The sequence below is a fragment of the Myxocyprinus asiaticus genome, chromosome 26 (assembly GCF_019703515.2).
Source record: "Myxocyprinus asiaticus isolate MX2 ecotype Aquarium Trade chromosome 26, UBuf_Myxa_2, whole genome shotgun sequence".
Lineage (NCBI taxonomy): Eukaryota > Metazoa > Chordata > Actinopteri > Cypriniformes > Catostomidae > Myxocyprinus > Myxocyprinus asiaticus.
Window position 1 is genome coordinate 39,758,619 of NC_059369.1, and position 14,338 is coordinate 39,772,956.

Below are 14,338 nucleotides of genomic sequence, written 5' to 3' on the forward strand. Positions count from 1 at the left end.
TTAGGTGAAATCTTTTACACTTTTGTGTACTGAAACTGTGTTGTAATAAATCATGTTTTAAAGTGTTTGGGCTACTACCGTATTCATAAATACTAAGATAATTTTTAGAAAGACTCGCTACATTATGATCTTGTATGCTTATGGCTTTGCATTGTTCACAGATATTAGGAAATAAACTGGCCTTGTTTTGTAAACTGGCACTTTTATATTAATTTAACAATGCATTTGGTGATTTGAAAACAGTTATCTCAAGTCTGATGAAGAGGAATGAGAAACAATGAGTGAAATAACACAATATATTGTAGTTTTGAATCGCAATACACCACAAATAATCACACTAAATATTGATTTTATATTGTATCACCAGTTACCTTGTGATTCCCACTCCTAGGGTACATATGCACGTATATAAAGTAAATATAAAGTTGTTTTCTTTTACTAAGTCTCTGTGTGTGTGTGTATGCGTGTGTGTGTGTGTGTATCTTTCACCTGTTTGTGAGGGTCTGGTCTCTTCTTTATAGTGTTGGTGTTTGTGTCTATCTCAAAAATTAGTAGAGCCTCAAATTCACTCTGACATAAAAGGAACATGAGAGAGAGAAAGACAGAAATAGAGAGAAAGAGAGACAGACAGGGAGGGAGGAAAGAGAGGAGACAAGCAAAGCAGCAGGACAGGCATGTTAAAGACACTATTTGGGAAAAGCGAACCTAATATTAAAGCAGGTTAGAAGGTTAGCAGTTGAAGGAATAGTTCACCTACAAATGAAAATTCTGGCATTATTTACTCACTCTCATGTTGTTCCAAACCGGTATGTACTTGTTTCTTACATGGAACACAAAGTGAGATGTTAGGCAGAATCTTAGCCTCAGACACCATTTATTTCACTGCATATTTTTTATATCCAATGGAAGTAAATGGTGACTGAGGGTCTCGATCACTAACATTCTGCCTAACATCTCGTTTTGAGTTCCACGGAAGAAAGCAAGTTATATGGGTTTAAAACAATATATAAGGGTCAGTAAATGATGACAGAATTAGCATTTTTTGTAGGACTATCCCTTTAAAACAGCACAGGGGAGTTTGGATGAAGATATTTCAGTAAAAGCTGATGTTAATTTGTTTCGTACAATTTTAGCTATAAAGTTGTATTGTGACTTTGATTTGGAAAGACATCTGTTAAAGAAAATGAACACACAGAGTGGTTTGTTCTGAGAAATGAGGTGAAACAGAGGGCGAAGTGTGAATGTGATTGGTTGAGTCAGATGTACTGAGCTGATTGGCTCTTACCATAAAGAGGGCGGAGTCATCTGTGTGAGTGGAATGTCTGGAGGGGTACAGACTCTGGGGTGGGACAGTACACATAAGACTACAGGTAACACTACAGGGCCACTCACACACAGCAGACTATGGGGGTGCAGAATGAACTGAGGGGTGGGGAGGTAATGAATATGTCGGTGTAATAACTGAAGAAGAGGAGTGATCAGGAAGACATTTACCTCACTGTCTGTTGGACTGAGCTTCGTTGGACTCGGAGACGATTTATTCTAAAAGTACAAAGAAACAAATCTTCCCATCATGGTGGCAGTAGTATTAATTAAAGGGATAGTTCACCCAAAAATGAAAAAAATTCAGGCTTTTTCTCAATGTGCGTTCTTTTGTGTTCTTACGTTCCCATAGACTCGTTCGACATCATCACCCACTGCCGAAGTTCAATTTCAATACTCAAGAATGCAAGTAACAAGAATCCATAAAATTACCCGGATGTGTTCTTGTTCAGGCTAAATATTGAGGATGCATCAGATGGTGACTTGTGGGCAAAAACCCGGTACTACGGAGTCAGATAAAGGAAGTGTTTTCCCACTGTAAGCTCGCAAAAGTCTGGCAGCTCGTGAGAGCCATTATACATCGTCCACGTTTTGTTGGGCATGATTTAAAGTAATAAAAACATGGAAAAAACAAGGGTTTACAGACTTTATTCTTTTAACATGTGACTAGTCCTGCGAAACCTGACTGTTGTTATGATAATGCTCCAAATGAACGTGACAGGTTAACAACACGGAGACTGATATAAAAGACAGCGTTAATATTCCCAGTACGATTGTACACAGTTTGACTGTAGCTCAACTTCATCCATCATGCATGAATATATAGGCTTAAGACCATAACTGGCCTCGGCATGCGCATGTTGATGAACGGTCCCTTTCTTTTCCTTTTACCCATAAAAAAGCGTTAGTTACGTGACAATTATGGGTGCTTCATTTCAAATCATACGGATAGGCTATATACGGGAGAATCATACATTCGCTGCTCCTTTTACCATGATGATTAAGATAGATCGCTAATTATTGCTTTGTTCTGTGACGAGTTTCAAGTGCACTGTCAACATTTGTCAAGCGATCATTTCATGAACCGCAAAAGGGCGCAGCGCGTCTCCATCTGCAGGGGTTTATGAATATACACACAAATTGTTTGATATACAATGAGTACTTTCTAGATAAACTTTAGTAGATATTGATTTCTAAATAACTTTCTTGATAGACTTGGTTCAGATAAAATACATACCTACACTGGCTAAGAAGTATTTTGCAGTTTTCTTATTTTACTGTATTATTTCTGAACATCTGGGTTTATTAGATTTTAATTTATTTTACATTTACACTCTGTTGACAACTTCCCCCTGTGGTGCACTTTTTTTTGTAAATTGTTCTTGCACACCTTTGTGTCCTATAATGAAAACAACGTGGATTTCTCTAACCAGGCTGCCTTGCATTATAATAAAGAACATGCAATTTGAATCACGTTGGAGCACATTTAAAAGTTAAAAAAAAAAATCGGGGGCCTGGGAAGCTCAGTGAGTAATGACGCTGACTACCACCCCTGGATACGCGAGTTCGAATCCAGGACGTACTGAGTGACTCCAGCTAGGTAACCTAAGCAACCAAATTGGCCCGGTTGCTAGGGAGGGTAGAGTCACATGGGGTAACCTCTTCGTGGTCACTATAATGTGGTTCTCGCTCTCGGTGGGGCACGTGGTGAGTTGTGCGTAGATGCCACGGAGAATAGCGTGAAGCCTCCACACACGCTACGTCTCTGCGGTAATGCGCTCAACAAGCTACGTGATTTTTTTGCCATATCACCCAGCCCTAGTTCTACATCCTCCTGTCTTTCTAAGAGAGCTTGGCAAGATTGGTCTTCATAAGAACACTAGTCCGTTTTTTTGCATTGAGAAACACTCTCTGTAACCAGAATGATATTTGAGATTTTCAGTGAATAATGACTTAAAATTCGGTATGTTCCGCACACAAAGCTCTAGTACGACTTCAGAGAATTTTAATATATTGCACAATAGGGGCTGTAACGATCCATCGATCTGGATCGATGCATTGATCAAATCACCAACGATACAATTTCATCAATTCAACGCGTAAACATCGATGTTAATTTTTTTAAGATGCACATTTATTTTGAAATTCTCATGCCAGCCAGAGCCATATGCATTTCTGTCAGGCGATGCAGCAACCTTATGATATTCATCTCAATTTATAAGGGCACGGAAGTGTGAGCGGATTGATTGAAGCCTGAAGTTGCGCTCTGCTCTCTCCGTGCAAGCGTGTCAACATGGCTGCGAGCTCCGGTGACAGGATAGCACAGAGCGGATCATCGAAATCTTGGCACATTTGAATTCTACATGAGAATTTTCCATGCCAAACGGTTAAATAGCTGCAATATTCTGAACAGCGCTGACGAGGAAAAGATAAAACACCTGCCCTGCGCCTGCATCAATTGTAAGACTTTTCACATCTTCACCCTTATTAACATTTATCACAATAAACTGTAACAGAATTTTTCAATACAACCGTGGAAGATATGGCCAATAAAAAGACTTGCTTGACTGTTGTAGAGATGACAAATTGTCACTGTAGTGTTTCCTTCATTCCTTAAGGCAATGAGCTGTCATCAAACGATTGATGATCACTTGTATGACTTACAAGATTTTTTTCTGTCTTAACTGAAGCACCTTATTTTGTTGTGGATGTCCCAACGTGGATATTGGATTCGGACTTTTCAGAGAGCTCAATAAAATATTAAAATTATATTTTGGTTGCATTTGTGAGATAATAAATTTAATTGATTGTGTAAAATAGGCACATAATATCGTAATATCGATCGCAGGCCCCTGAAATGAATCAAGTTGAAATCGCTGCAGACTTTGAGGTATCAGCAAACATCGGATTGCTGGCTAAGAGAATCGATATAAGATCGAATTGTGATTAAATTTGTAATTTACACCGCTAGTGCACAAGTCGTATGGACTGCTTGTATGCAACTTTTAGAGTGCTTTTCTGTCCATTTTGGAGCTTGACAGTATAAATGACCATCCATTTTCATTGTTTGGAAAAGAGCGACTGGGATTTTCTGCTAAATCCTGTCTGTGCTCAAGAAAAAAACAAGAACATTACTGAGTGCACCTTTATGATGAAACTATAAGCGCTTTTCCACCATCGGGGCAAACGGTTAAAAACACAGTGAGTAATAGTACCAATAGCATTTCCAATGAAGCAAGGTTTAGTACTTTATGATTACAAACTGTTCCCGCTCATGTTGGAGTGAAAGCTCAGTGTAGGTAATTGTGTGTGTGTGTGTGTGTGTGTGCGTGTATGTGTGTACCTTGACAAAGTTCATAACAGCTTCTCTCTGGACTGATCTGGTTGTCTGACGTTCCTCCTCGTACCGCAGTGCTGCTAAGTGAGCTTCTCGTCTCACTCGCTCCACACCACCACCAGAACCTGATGCCACATTGACCGTACGCTAACACATAAAACCAGAAAGATAACACAGTAAAACACATGAGTTTTTTAATTGACTGTATAATGTGAAAGAGTGTGTACGTACAGTTACACTTACCTGACTGTGAGCATATATAGAAGAGGCAGCTGTATCTGACCCACCACTGTAAAGAGAACAACAGTTCATGACAAACAAAGCTACAAAAACAGCTCCTTCAAGATCACCGTGGTTATGACATCACAACCAACCAACCACACTTACATATCAAAACTTATTTAGAATTCAGCAACTTAATCTAAAATCATAACAGAGCTCATTTACATATAAAATTCTTAAAAACAAATGGTTGGACAATGGTTGTGAAATCTATATTACAGTACAATCATTTTCGGTGAAAAACTTTGACTAATATTATATATAATTATAACTAGAATTAATAAAATGCTACAAAACTGTATAGAATACAATGTAGATCCTGTTACATCGTGTTAAGAGCAAGTTAGTACCGGTTATGCAAGGAGCTTTGGCGTCTTGGGTCCTCAGTTCTGAAATCTCTTGATGGGCTGGTCTTCACAGGTGAACCCTAGAAACACATCGGTAAATTTAATGTAACCAATGTGGGATATGACAACACCTGACAGGCTGATGTCAGCAAGCATAGTACCTCTCTGGTGATTCGTCTTTCAATGTAGGCCATGAACTGGGAGCTGAGGCTGACTGGCTCTGCCCTTCTCCGGCTCTGCCCATCCTCCTCATCCTCCTCCCCAGTACAGCTGTCAATGAAGTCTATCTGTTCAAGCTCCGACTCCACTAAAGAAAAGAGATAAAGAATCAGGTACAGTCAACATGCATGTGAATAACATTCACCCTCATGCATACTTATTAGGGCTGTGATTAAACCATAGTTTCCTGTGATTAATCACAATTAATCGTGGTACATAAAAACAAACATTAAATTACTTGTAATTATATATATAATTACTTTATACTTTGTTTCAAAGAACAAAACCCCAGCTCTTCAAACCCTGTAGTGCCAACCAATATATTACATATACAGTATATACACAAATACACAATATAAAGAAGATATGCATATATATACTAGAGCCCAACCGATACGGGATTGAGAGCGATACTGATTTTAGAGGGGGAAAATTCACAGATTACTGATATGGTGGCCAATATAGTTCATTTTTCAGCTGGAATGAAAACAGACTTTTTCTATGTGGACTGTTCACCGACATGACTAAGCAAAGGTACTCAGAAGTCTGCTTTCTTAAATATTTTTATTAAAGAATATTTGACATTATTATTATACACTGTCAACAAATTCTAGAAATGAACACTGAGAAAATAAAGAATAAATAAAAATACAATAAATAGCTAAAAAATCATCAGTACTGTATGTTTAGTATCAGTCAAATGCTGACCATTAAAATAAAGAATAAATAAAAATAAAATAAATAGCTAAATAAATATCAGTAGCACTGTTTAGTATCAGTCAAATGCTAACTATTTTAATACTGCCAGTCAATTATTGGCAGGTTGTAAAACAAGAAGCATTTACACCTGCCGAGTCAAGTTCAAGGGAAACTTTCAATGGTGGAAAACCAGACTTTTATATATTACATTTTGTAAATGCAATGACTGGAATTGTTCAATTGAAGGGGGTACCAAACTGTGAATCCTGAACAAAACAGTTTGGTGAATACATGTTTACACATTAGCTTCCACTCAGCTGACAAGCAATGAAAGTAGCTACGTGATTAGCTAGTTAGCTATAAGCTCGTTGTCACAGAGAGTAAAAGATGGACCAGCATTGCGTCTCACCAACTAGGTAACATCGTAGCATGAAATCAACACTCAACAGACACAGTCCACCACCGCACCGTTGTCTGCTGAGCTGCAAAAAGATGCTCTGATGTTTACCTTTCAATCTGCTACATTACTGACTGCACTGACAAACTATAGCTGGCTAACACAGCAAACAGATGTGATAAACATGAGTGACATGGTTGTCAGGGACAGGGTTAATGTTATATTAGTTATATTGAAAAGGAAAAATGATGGGGTCATTGTTTATTAACTTTCCAGTATGTACAGTATTTCACAAACTAGTTAGCAACTTCCCGAGAAGACACCGCTCAACTCCGCACCGCTTAATACCGCACTGCTTAAATCCGCCCTGTCTGCAGAGCCAGCTTTGTAAACAGTGGAGTCGGAGCGCACTATGCTGGACAAACTACGTAATGACACCAATTCTAAAGCACTGTTTTCTGCATTATATGTTCTGAAAAAAGTTTTCATATCTGCGCATATCGGTAAACATATACGCCGATAGATACATACATACATATATGTAACAAAATAAGAAATGGGAGACTAGAGAAATAAAATTACTACCTATTTTACCCTATTGTTTTGAGATAAGAAAGAAAACCACCCCAGTATTTTTCGAACATGTCCTGATGCTTCTTCACACAAAATGTTATTTTTTTCCAGGGGAATATAAGAGGATAACTCTTTCATCCACAAATAGTGGGTGGTTTAGGGGCTTTCAATAAAAAAGTTAAACACTTATTGGCAGCTATTAGTGCCATCCTTACAAACCTAAAATTAACAATTTTGTTCTGGAAACACTGATATATCCCCTAAGAGAGTAAGCCTGGGGTTGGGGGGGATTTCAACACCAGCAACTTCTGCAATTGCATCCAAGACCCCTTTCCAGTATTGCTCCAATTCTGTGCAAGACCGAAGCATATGTAAAAGCGTCCCTTTGCCTGTTTTGCATCTTGAACAGAACTCTGAATAGCTGTTCTTGATGTTCAAAAACAGCCTTAATTGGGGGCCTGGGTAGCTCAGCGAGTACTGATGCTGACTACCACCCTTGGAGTCGCAAGTTCGAATTCAGGATGTGCTTGGTGACTCCAGCCAGGTCTCCTAAGCAACCAAATTGGCCCAGTTGCTAGGGAGGGTAGAGTCACATGGGGTAACCTCCTCGTGGTCGCGATTAGTGGTTCTCGCTCTCAGTGGGGCGTGTGCTAAGTTGTGCATGGATCGCGGAGAATAGCATAAGCCTCCACATGCGGAGTCTCCGCGGTGTCATGCACAAGTCATGTGATTAGATGCGCGGATTGACTGTCTCAGAAGCGGAGGCAACTGAGACTTGTCCTCCGCCACCTGGACACATGGAGGTGAGTAACCGCGCCACCACGAGGACCTACTAAGTAGTGGGAATTGGGCATTCCAAATTGGGAGAAAAAGGGATAAAAAAATAATAATAATAATAAAAAAAGAACAGCCTTAGTCTTTCTTTACTGTGGCCCAGACACAAAGACTACAAGAGTGCAAATTGAATGAAATCCCAGATGCAGTTTATTGTGCTACTCCAATCAATAATTACCAGAAAAAAAAAAAATTGTAAGCAATACGGGACTTTTAATTATAAAGTAGCCTGAAACCCCATTGTGAGCTCACTGACGGCCGATTCGCTGAGAAAGTGACTCTAATTCAAACTGCTAACCTGAGCTCCTGAGTTCACACCCTCAGTTCTTTTCGAGTGATTCATGAAAAAGACCCGGTTGAAGAGAGTCATTTGTTCAAACCCTCTCACACTGGGTTTGTTGTTGCGTGCGGTGCATCGAGCTCATCACAACAGAACGGGTGAAAAGCGGCTCGAGACACACTAGTGGTGTGCGCTCTAAAGATGTATTCAATAACTCAAGATGATATCTGACGAAACCGCATATGAACCCGACTGTCGCCAACGGCGACTACATTTTTAATTATTGTCGCAATCAATTATTTTTGGTCCCATTTGCGACCATTTTAATCACAGTCTGGAGCCCTGTATGACATGTGTAATGAAGTTTATATATGGCAATTTTAGCCACAGGAAGTGGGGGAAAACATTAGTGAACTGTTAGGAATTAAAAAATACAAATACCACATTTATTGTGTTAATGTTTTTTTTTGTTTTTTTACGCATTAAACAGTATATTATTAATTGCAGTTATAAACGCGTTAAATTTCCAAGCCCAAATATTTATTGATATGGATGCCATGTATAGATTAGTTGTGCTAAGGAACACCCCTCAGTGGTCCCCACACTTTTTGACCAATAAATCTCCATGACTTTTTTTACCTTTCCAGTCATCTGTGATTACTGGATTTTGATTCAGACAGATTCACTAATGAATCACTCAGATGATGTGTGAACTGGTTTGATTCATTCATGGAAAAAAGTGACTAAAAAGACCAAATCGCTCACTAATCGGAAATAACTATGGCTTGTGAGCATATTTTTACTCTACGCGAACCTAAAACAAGAACATCTATAGTGCAAAGCGTAAATAGAAAAAATTTAATTCACTACAGAAATTTCCATGACTTTTAAAAAGTAATTAATTTTCATGACTTTTCCAGGTCTGGAAACACTAAGAAACAGTTTTTAAAACAGTTTTCCATTACAATTGCAGGTTTTCGAAGTAAAAATACTTTGTCGTCCATCAGCTTAAAATATAGAGATCAATACAAGTAAGCCACTAATATGCCGATTTCCTTAAAAAGTGAAAACACTGTGGGTCTGTAGGGCTTTCCAAAATGCTGTGTTTGTTGGAACTACAAACCAGCTTGACACCGCAATATTGGCTCAACCAATGGCGTCAGTTTGGCGTGGGTCTATCACTATTTTCGACCACTGGCAGACGGAGGGTGCATTTGAAAATATGTCTGAAAACAACATTAATTTCTGCAATTCCATTTGGTGACACTAGTGTTTACACACTGCAGTGTTAATACAGAAATCAGCTGATGTTTTTACAACAGCGTCGACTGTAACTCATTCAATCAGAATTTAGAGTCTGTCTGTTACTATCTGTTTTATAAGTGTAGATTTCCTCTTACATGTGCCATTAGTCACGTGAGATCCCGTCCGGTGCTCGTCACGTTCTCTCTCTCGATCTCTTCTCTGTCTTTGCTCTTTGGTGATTTCCGCTACTCTCAATGGCAAGTCTGACAACTCATCTGAAGGCTGTAAGAAAGTACAGAACAGATTTAATAACACAAATAAAATGAGCGATACATAATGGAGAAAAACGTGTGGTGTGGTTGATCTGATTACATTTTGGAGACCTGAGAAGCACTTGCCTCATTTCCTGACCATCTCTTGTCTCCGCTGTCCACACTGTTAAAGCCAGAGTCCAGAGCTCCGTACAGCCGACCGGAATATAAATCCTCCACACTAAATGATGGGAACAGAGCAAAGAGAACGCTTAAGAAAAATCTTCTGTGGTCTGTTTTGTGGTGATCAAACACGAATAATCGCACAGTATTTTAATTCTCAAAAAACAAATAAACAGAAATGAACAGTATGTGTGGGAAGTTACTCCAAAATAGTTAATAACATCTAGATAGTAACCATTTGACTCGTAATAATTAATCCTTGAAATGTATTTGAAATATATTTTTACCTATTGGTAGCCTAAAAGTTTCCTAAAGACTATATTATTAGACTAGTTTTGCAACCAGTAAGTATATTGAGAGTTTTCAATGTTTTAATAACATCTTAATTTTCAACTTTAGTAAAAACAGTCTTAAGATTGTTATTTTTTTAAGTGTTCACAGGTGTCTATGGGATCAAAATCCCGCCAAATGTATTGCAGTCACGGATCCAAAAATAATAAGTGTGAATCAAAATAATAAGCGTGAATCAAAAAATAATAAGCGCAGATCAAAAAAATAATATGCGCAAAAATAAATAAAAAGCATGAATCAAAAAGATATAAACACATTTAAAATATGCTTTAAGAAAACAACAAAAAAATGAAAGCAAAGTCATCAGAATTGCAGACAAAATCATGTTTTCCTTTGTTATATTACCGTTTTTTGTGCTCTGACAATTTTGCTCATATTTTTATTTTTTTGTACGCTTACGCTGTATTTTTCTTTGCTTTTGTTTCCAAGTTCTGCGCATGATTTTCCAAAACTTGTGAGTAGAGTTTCATGTAAATCAGGGGGCATTTTACATCCCTATTGTTCTACTAGTTCTTGATCGACAGTTCCTCCTCTAGCCAATCATTTGAAGAGGGGAGGTGACGTCACTCCAATGCAACTCCGATGGCTGCTGCTCAATATGATATTATTTGTGGTTGATAGATATGCTGCTTGTGTCTGTTTTGTATTTTGCTCTCCTTTTTTGCATTTCGCTGCCCCCTTCCGCATATCGCGCCGCCTTTTTGTGGCACGTTCTGCATAACGCGGTGGCCCATGCGGCCCCATTTTGCGGCCGGCCCACCGGGAAAAGTCCCGGTTCTCCCAATGGCCAGTCCGCCACTGCCGAAAACAAACCACAAATGGGTGCATCAACCGCTGCAATGAAGCGAGACAGCTGGATACGTGCCGTACTAACAACTGGATCACACATCTTATCTCTGGTAAGTTAAGGAACTTTATGCCAGAGTTTAGCTGGCTAGTTGAGTGAGACTATTTCTTTACGGGCGCTAAAAGTGACTATAGATCGCTTCTACCATACTGAATAAAGCTTCGAAAGTCATTTACATTTAGTCATTCAGCAGACACTTTTATCCAAAGCAACTTACAAATGAGGAACATAAGCAATGTGTAACACAAAATGTAACATTATCAGCAGCACTGCCAAGTTCTCAGAGTAGCTAGAGTAGTATAAAAGTTAGCTCAGAAGAAAGAGACACAAGGAATATAATAAATATACGCTTGTCTGCGTTAACAGCTTCATTGATTATAGTAGAAGCGATCCAATATTCCCGACCTTGCCATGGAGGAAATAATTGTGAGCATCTAAACTACAATACACTTTCATCGCCTCTCTTGCGTAGATGTGCACAGTATCAACAACACGTCTGGATAAGTCAATTCAGGTAAATGTTTGATGTTCTTTGAGAAACGTTGACTCAAGTGTCTTATTTAAAGGATCCAGTAAAGACACCTCATTGTTTATTTTCAGTTTTGCATATATCATATTTGTTCTGTTTTAGCTAGACTCAAAGTACGCTCTACTAATTTTATTTTGACAGTTCTGCATTAAAAAAAAAAAATGCTGCAACCGGAAATGCTTCAGGGCTAGACATGAGCAGTAGTGTTCATATTCCTTTGTTATTGTTTACGTCCTTGAAATGGTCTATACCAGATAGAACATTTTAAATGAATATGGGCTATGTCAACTCAACAAAAATGCAAAAACTAGAGACATCCACATTTTAGAATAACACTTACAAATGCTAAAATAAGGTGATTATACCATATACATCACGAGCATGATCAACAACAACACTGGAAAGCAAACATGTAAAGTTTGATTATGATCTCTACATCATTTCATCTGTGCCTGCTGCAGTCTTCCTGTTCGGCTACAAACTCTCTCTTCTTTATACCTTCATTCCGATCAATCCAATCTCTCTCTCACTGTCTATGTCTTTTCCTTTCCCTCCCCTCTTATCTGCAGAATCACCCTACTTTGTGCGTCCTCTGACAGATATAGCGATAAACAGTAGTCCAAACTGTATCAAATGGATTTGAGTGCGAGAGAAAACCAGGGAGGAGATTCATCAACAGTATGGCCAAGCACATCCAGCTGAGCTAAACAATGTTTGACAGTGTGCAACGTAACATGCAGTGGCTCCAAAAAGTATTTGGACCCTTAACCCACACTTAAAAATAAAAGGATGTTTTTGTAATACAAACCAAATATCAAAAGCAAGTGACATAGAGCTTTTCTCAAAACTAACTTCACTTTTCAGAGCCATTTTTGCAATGACTTTTACAGAGCCCTTAAGAGGATATAGTGGGATTTTTTTCCTGAAATTGTTTTGCATGTTCTTGCAATACGTTTTGTGTTCCCTCACAATAGTTTTACGTTCCGTAGCAATACATTTACCATGGTTGTACTAACCTTGTAGTAACCATGTTTATTGGCAGAAACCATGGCTTTACTATTGTGATATTGTAGGCTGTAGTAACCATAGTTTATGGTGGAAACCATGGTTTTACTATAGTAATATTGTAGTAACAATGACTGTAGTAGGCTAACCATGTTTTTATTTTGGCAGAAACCATAATTTGAATACAGTATACTGTATCCACATAGTAACCATGGTTTTTATATAGATTACTATAAAGTAACCATGGTTACTATGGTTTTACAACAAATACCATGGTTAAACTATGGTTACTGGTTTTACTACAGTAACCATAGTTAAACTATGGTACTTGCAGAGAAACCATAGTAACCACAAAATTATTATTTATTACCATCATTTTCGTTTTCCTGTATTATCACTATATAGGTGTGTAACGGTTTATCGTGGACATTTTTACAATTATTATTTTAGCGTCTGTTCTATCCAATACCCATGACATCCTAAGTCTACGTAACGTGGGCATGCAAATGGAAATCGCTTCATTGCACACAAGGAGCTCTAAAATACGATTGCACACTAGCAGCCACAGATGTTGTACGATGAGTTCGACTGAAACGGCGGAAACAGAAACCAGCAGCGGGAGAGAGGCACGCCTTTTCAGCGCGCGGGATCGAATGTCCGTTTGACGCGCTAGAGTGATCTGCTCTGACAGAGTAAGAGAAAACTTTACAAGTTTACAAAGGCCATATTAATCTACTATATATAAAACTGAATATGTATAATAATGGGAGCATATAATCCTAATGTCAAATGTCATGTCTGATTTGATTTAATCACTTAATTATTATTATTTAACCCTCTGGGGTCTGAGGGTGTTTTTGGGCCCTGGAGAAGTTTTGACATGCCTTGACATTTGCTTTTTTCAGTTGCTTAAAAACATATTAATGGCTAAAGTCTGATAGCACTGTATTCAGCACAAACTGGGCTACAATAATATGTGAGCAACACGTATGTACATGTTTGTATTTTTGAGAAAATAACGTTTATGTGTGGTTTTTGAAAAAATTTAAATTTTAAGTCACTGAAATAAGGCCATATTAACCTAAATTCCCTGAATTTTAAACCTAAGAAACTTATTTTCGTGAAATGGTTTGCTTGAAAAGTGTGCTTGTATCTTTCTTTTAAATAAATAAATGGCACATGTTTTGATATGTGCATATAGTCCAAAACAATTTCCCATTAATGAAACAAAAAGGTATATTCGATTCTATTTTGTTATATAATGCACTGCCACCATTCATACATTAAGCGTAACTTTAGTGTCCAAATACTCTTTTAGGGTCGCTGTGTAATTTACAAGTGTGTTCTCTCACCAGGATCCAAAAGGCAGTGGTCTTCTGTCATAATCTGGAAGGTCTGGTGTTGCTTTACACGCCTCCATGTTCAGGTATTTAAATATATGGATCTTTCCCTTTATGCAGATCTATAACACATCAGACATGGCACAGTTGGTCTTTTCTTTACTAGGCTAGTCTTGTTGGTCATTGCGTTTTTGTGAAAAAACAAAATTTGTACCAAAATTTCAACAAAATGACTGATTTTAGATTTCATGTACACGCTGAATTCAAGAAACCTGAATTCTAAACTAAAATATGCC

General features: G+C 38.1%; 1 protein-coding gene across 3 annotated transcripts in view; it reads right to left on the bottom strand.

Annotated features, from left to right (window-relative positions):
• The window catches only part of LOC127416588 (DISP complex protein LRCH3-like), a 53,457-nt gene that overhangs the window by 19,708 nt on the left and 19,411 nt on the right, over positions 1 to 14,338 (bottom strand). For 2 of the 3 annotated variants that reach the window (XM_051656010.1, XM_051656008.1), the window contains exons 6-15: positions 14,055 to 14,164; positions 9,935 to 10,028; positions 9,692 to 9,818; positions 5,451 to 5,596; positions 5,293 to 5,369; positions 4,904 to 4,949; positions 4,667 to 4,807; positions 1,495 to 1,542; positions 1,286 to 1,339; positions 490 to 570 (exon numbers count right to left, since the gene is read on the bottom strand). In XM_051656010.1, coding sequence (XP_051511970.1) covers positions 490 to 570; positions 1,286 to 1,339; positions 1,495 to 1,542; positions 4,667 to 4,807; positions 4,904 to 4,949; positions 5,293 to 5,369; positions 5,451 to 5,596; positions 9,692 to 9,818; positions 9,935 to 10,028; positions 14,055 to 14,164 — 924 coding nt within the window. The remainder of the gene's footprint in view (positions 1 to 489; positions 571 to 1,285; positions 1,340 to 1,494; positions 1,543 to 4,666; positions 4,808 to 4,903; positions 4,950 to 5,292; positions 5,370 to 5,450; positions 5,597 to 9,691; positions 9,819 to 9,934; positions 10,029 to 14,054; positions 14,165 to 14,338) is intronic. The other variant, XM_051656009.1, reaches the window with a different exon arrangement.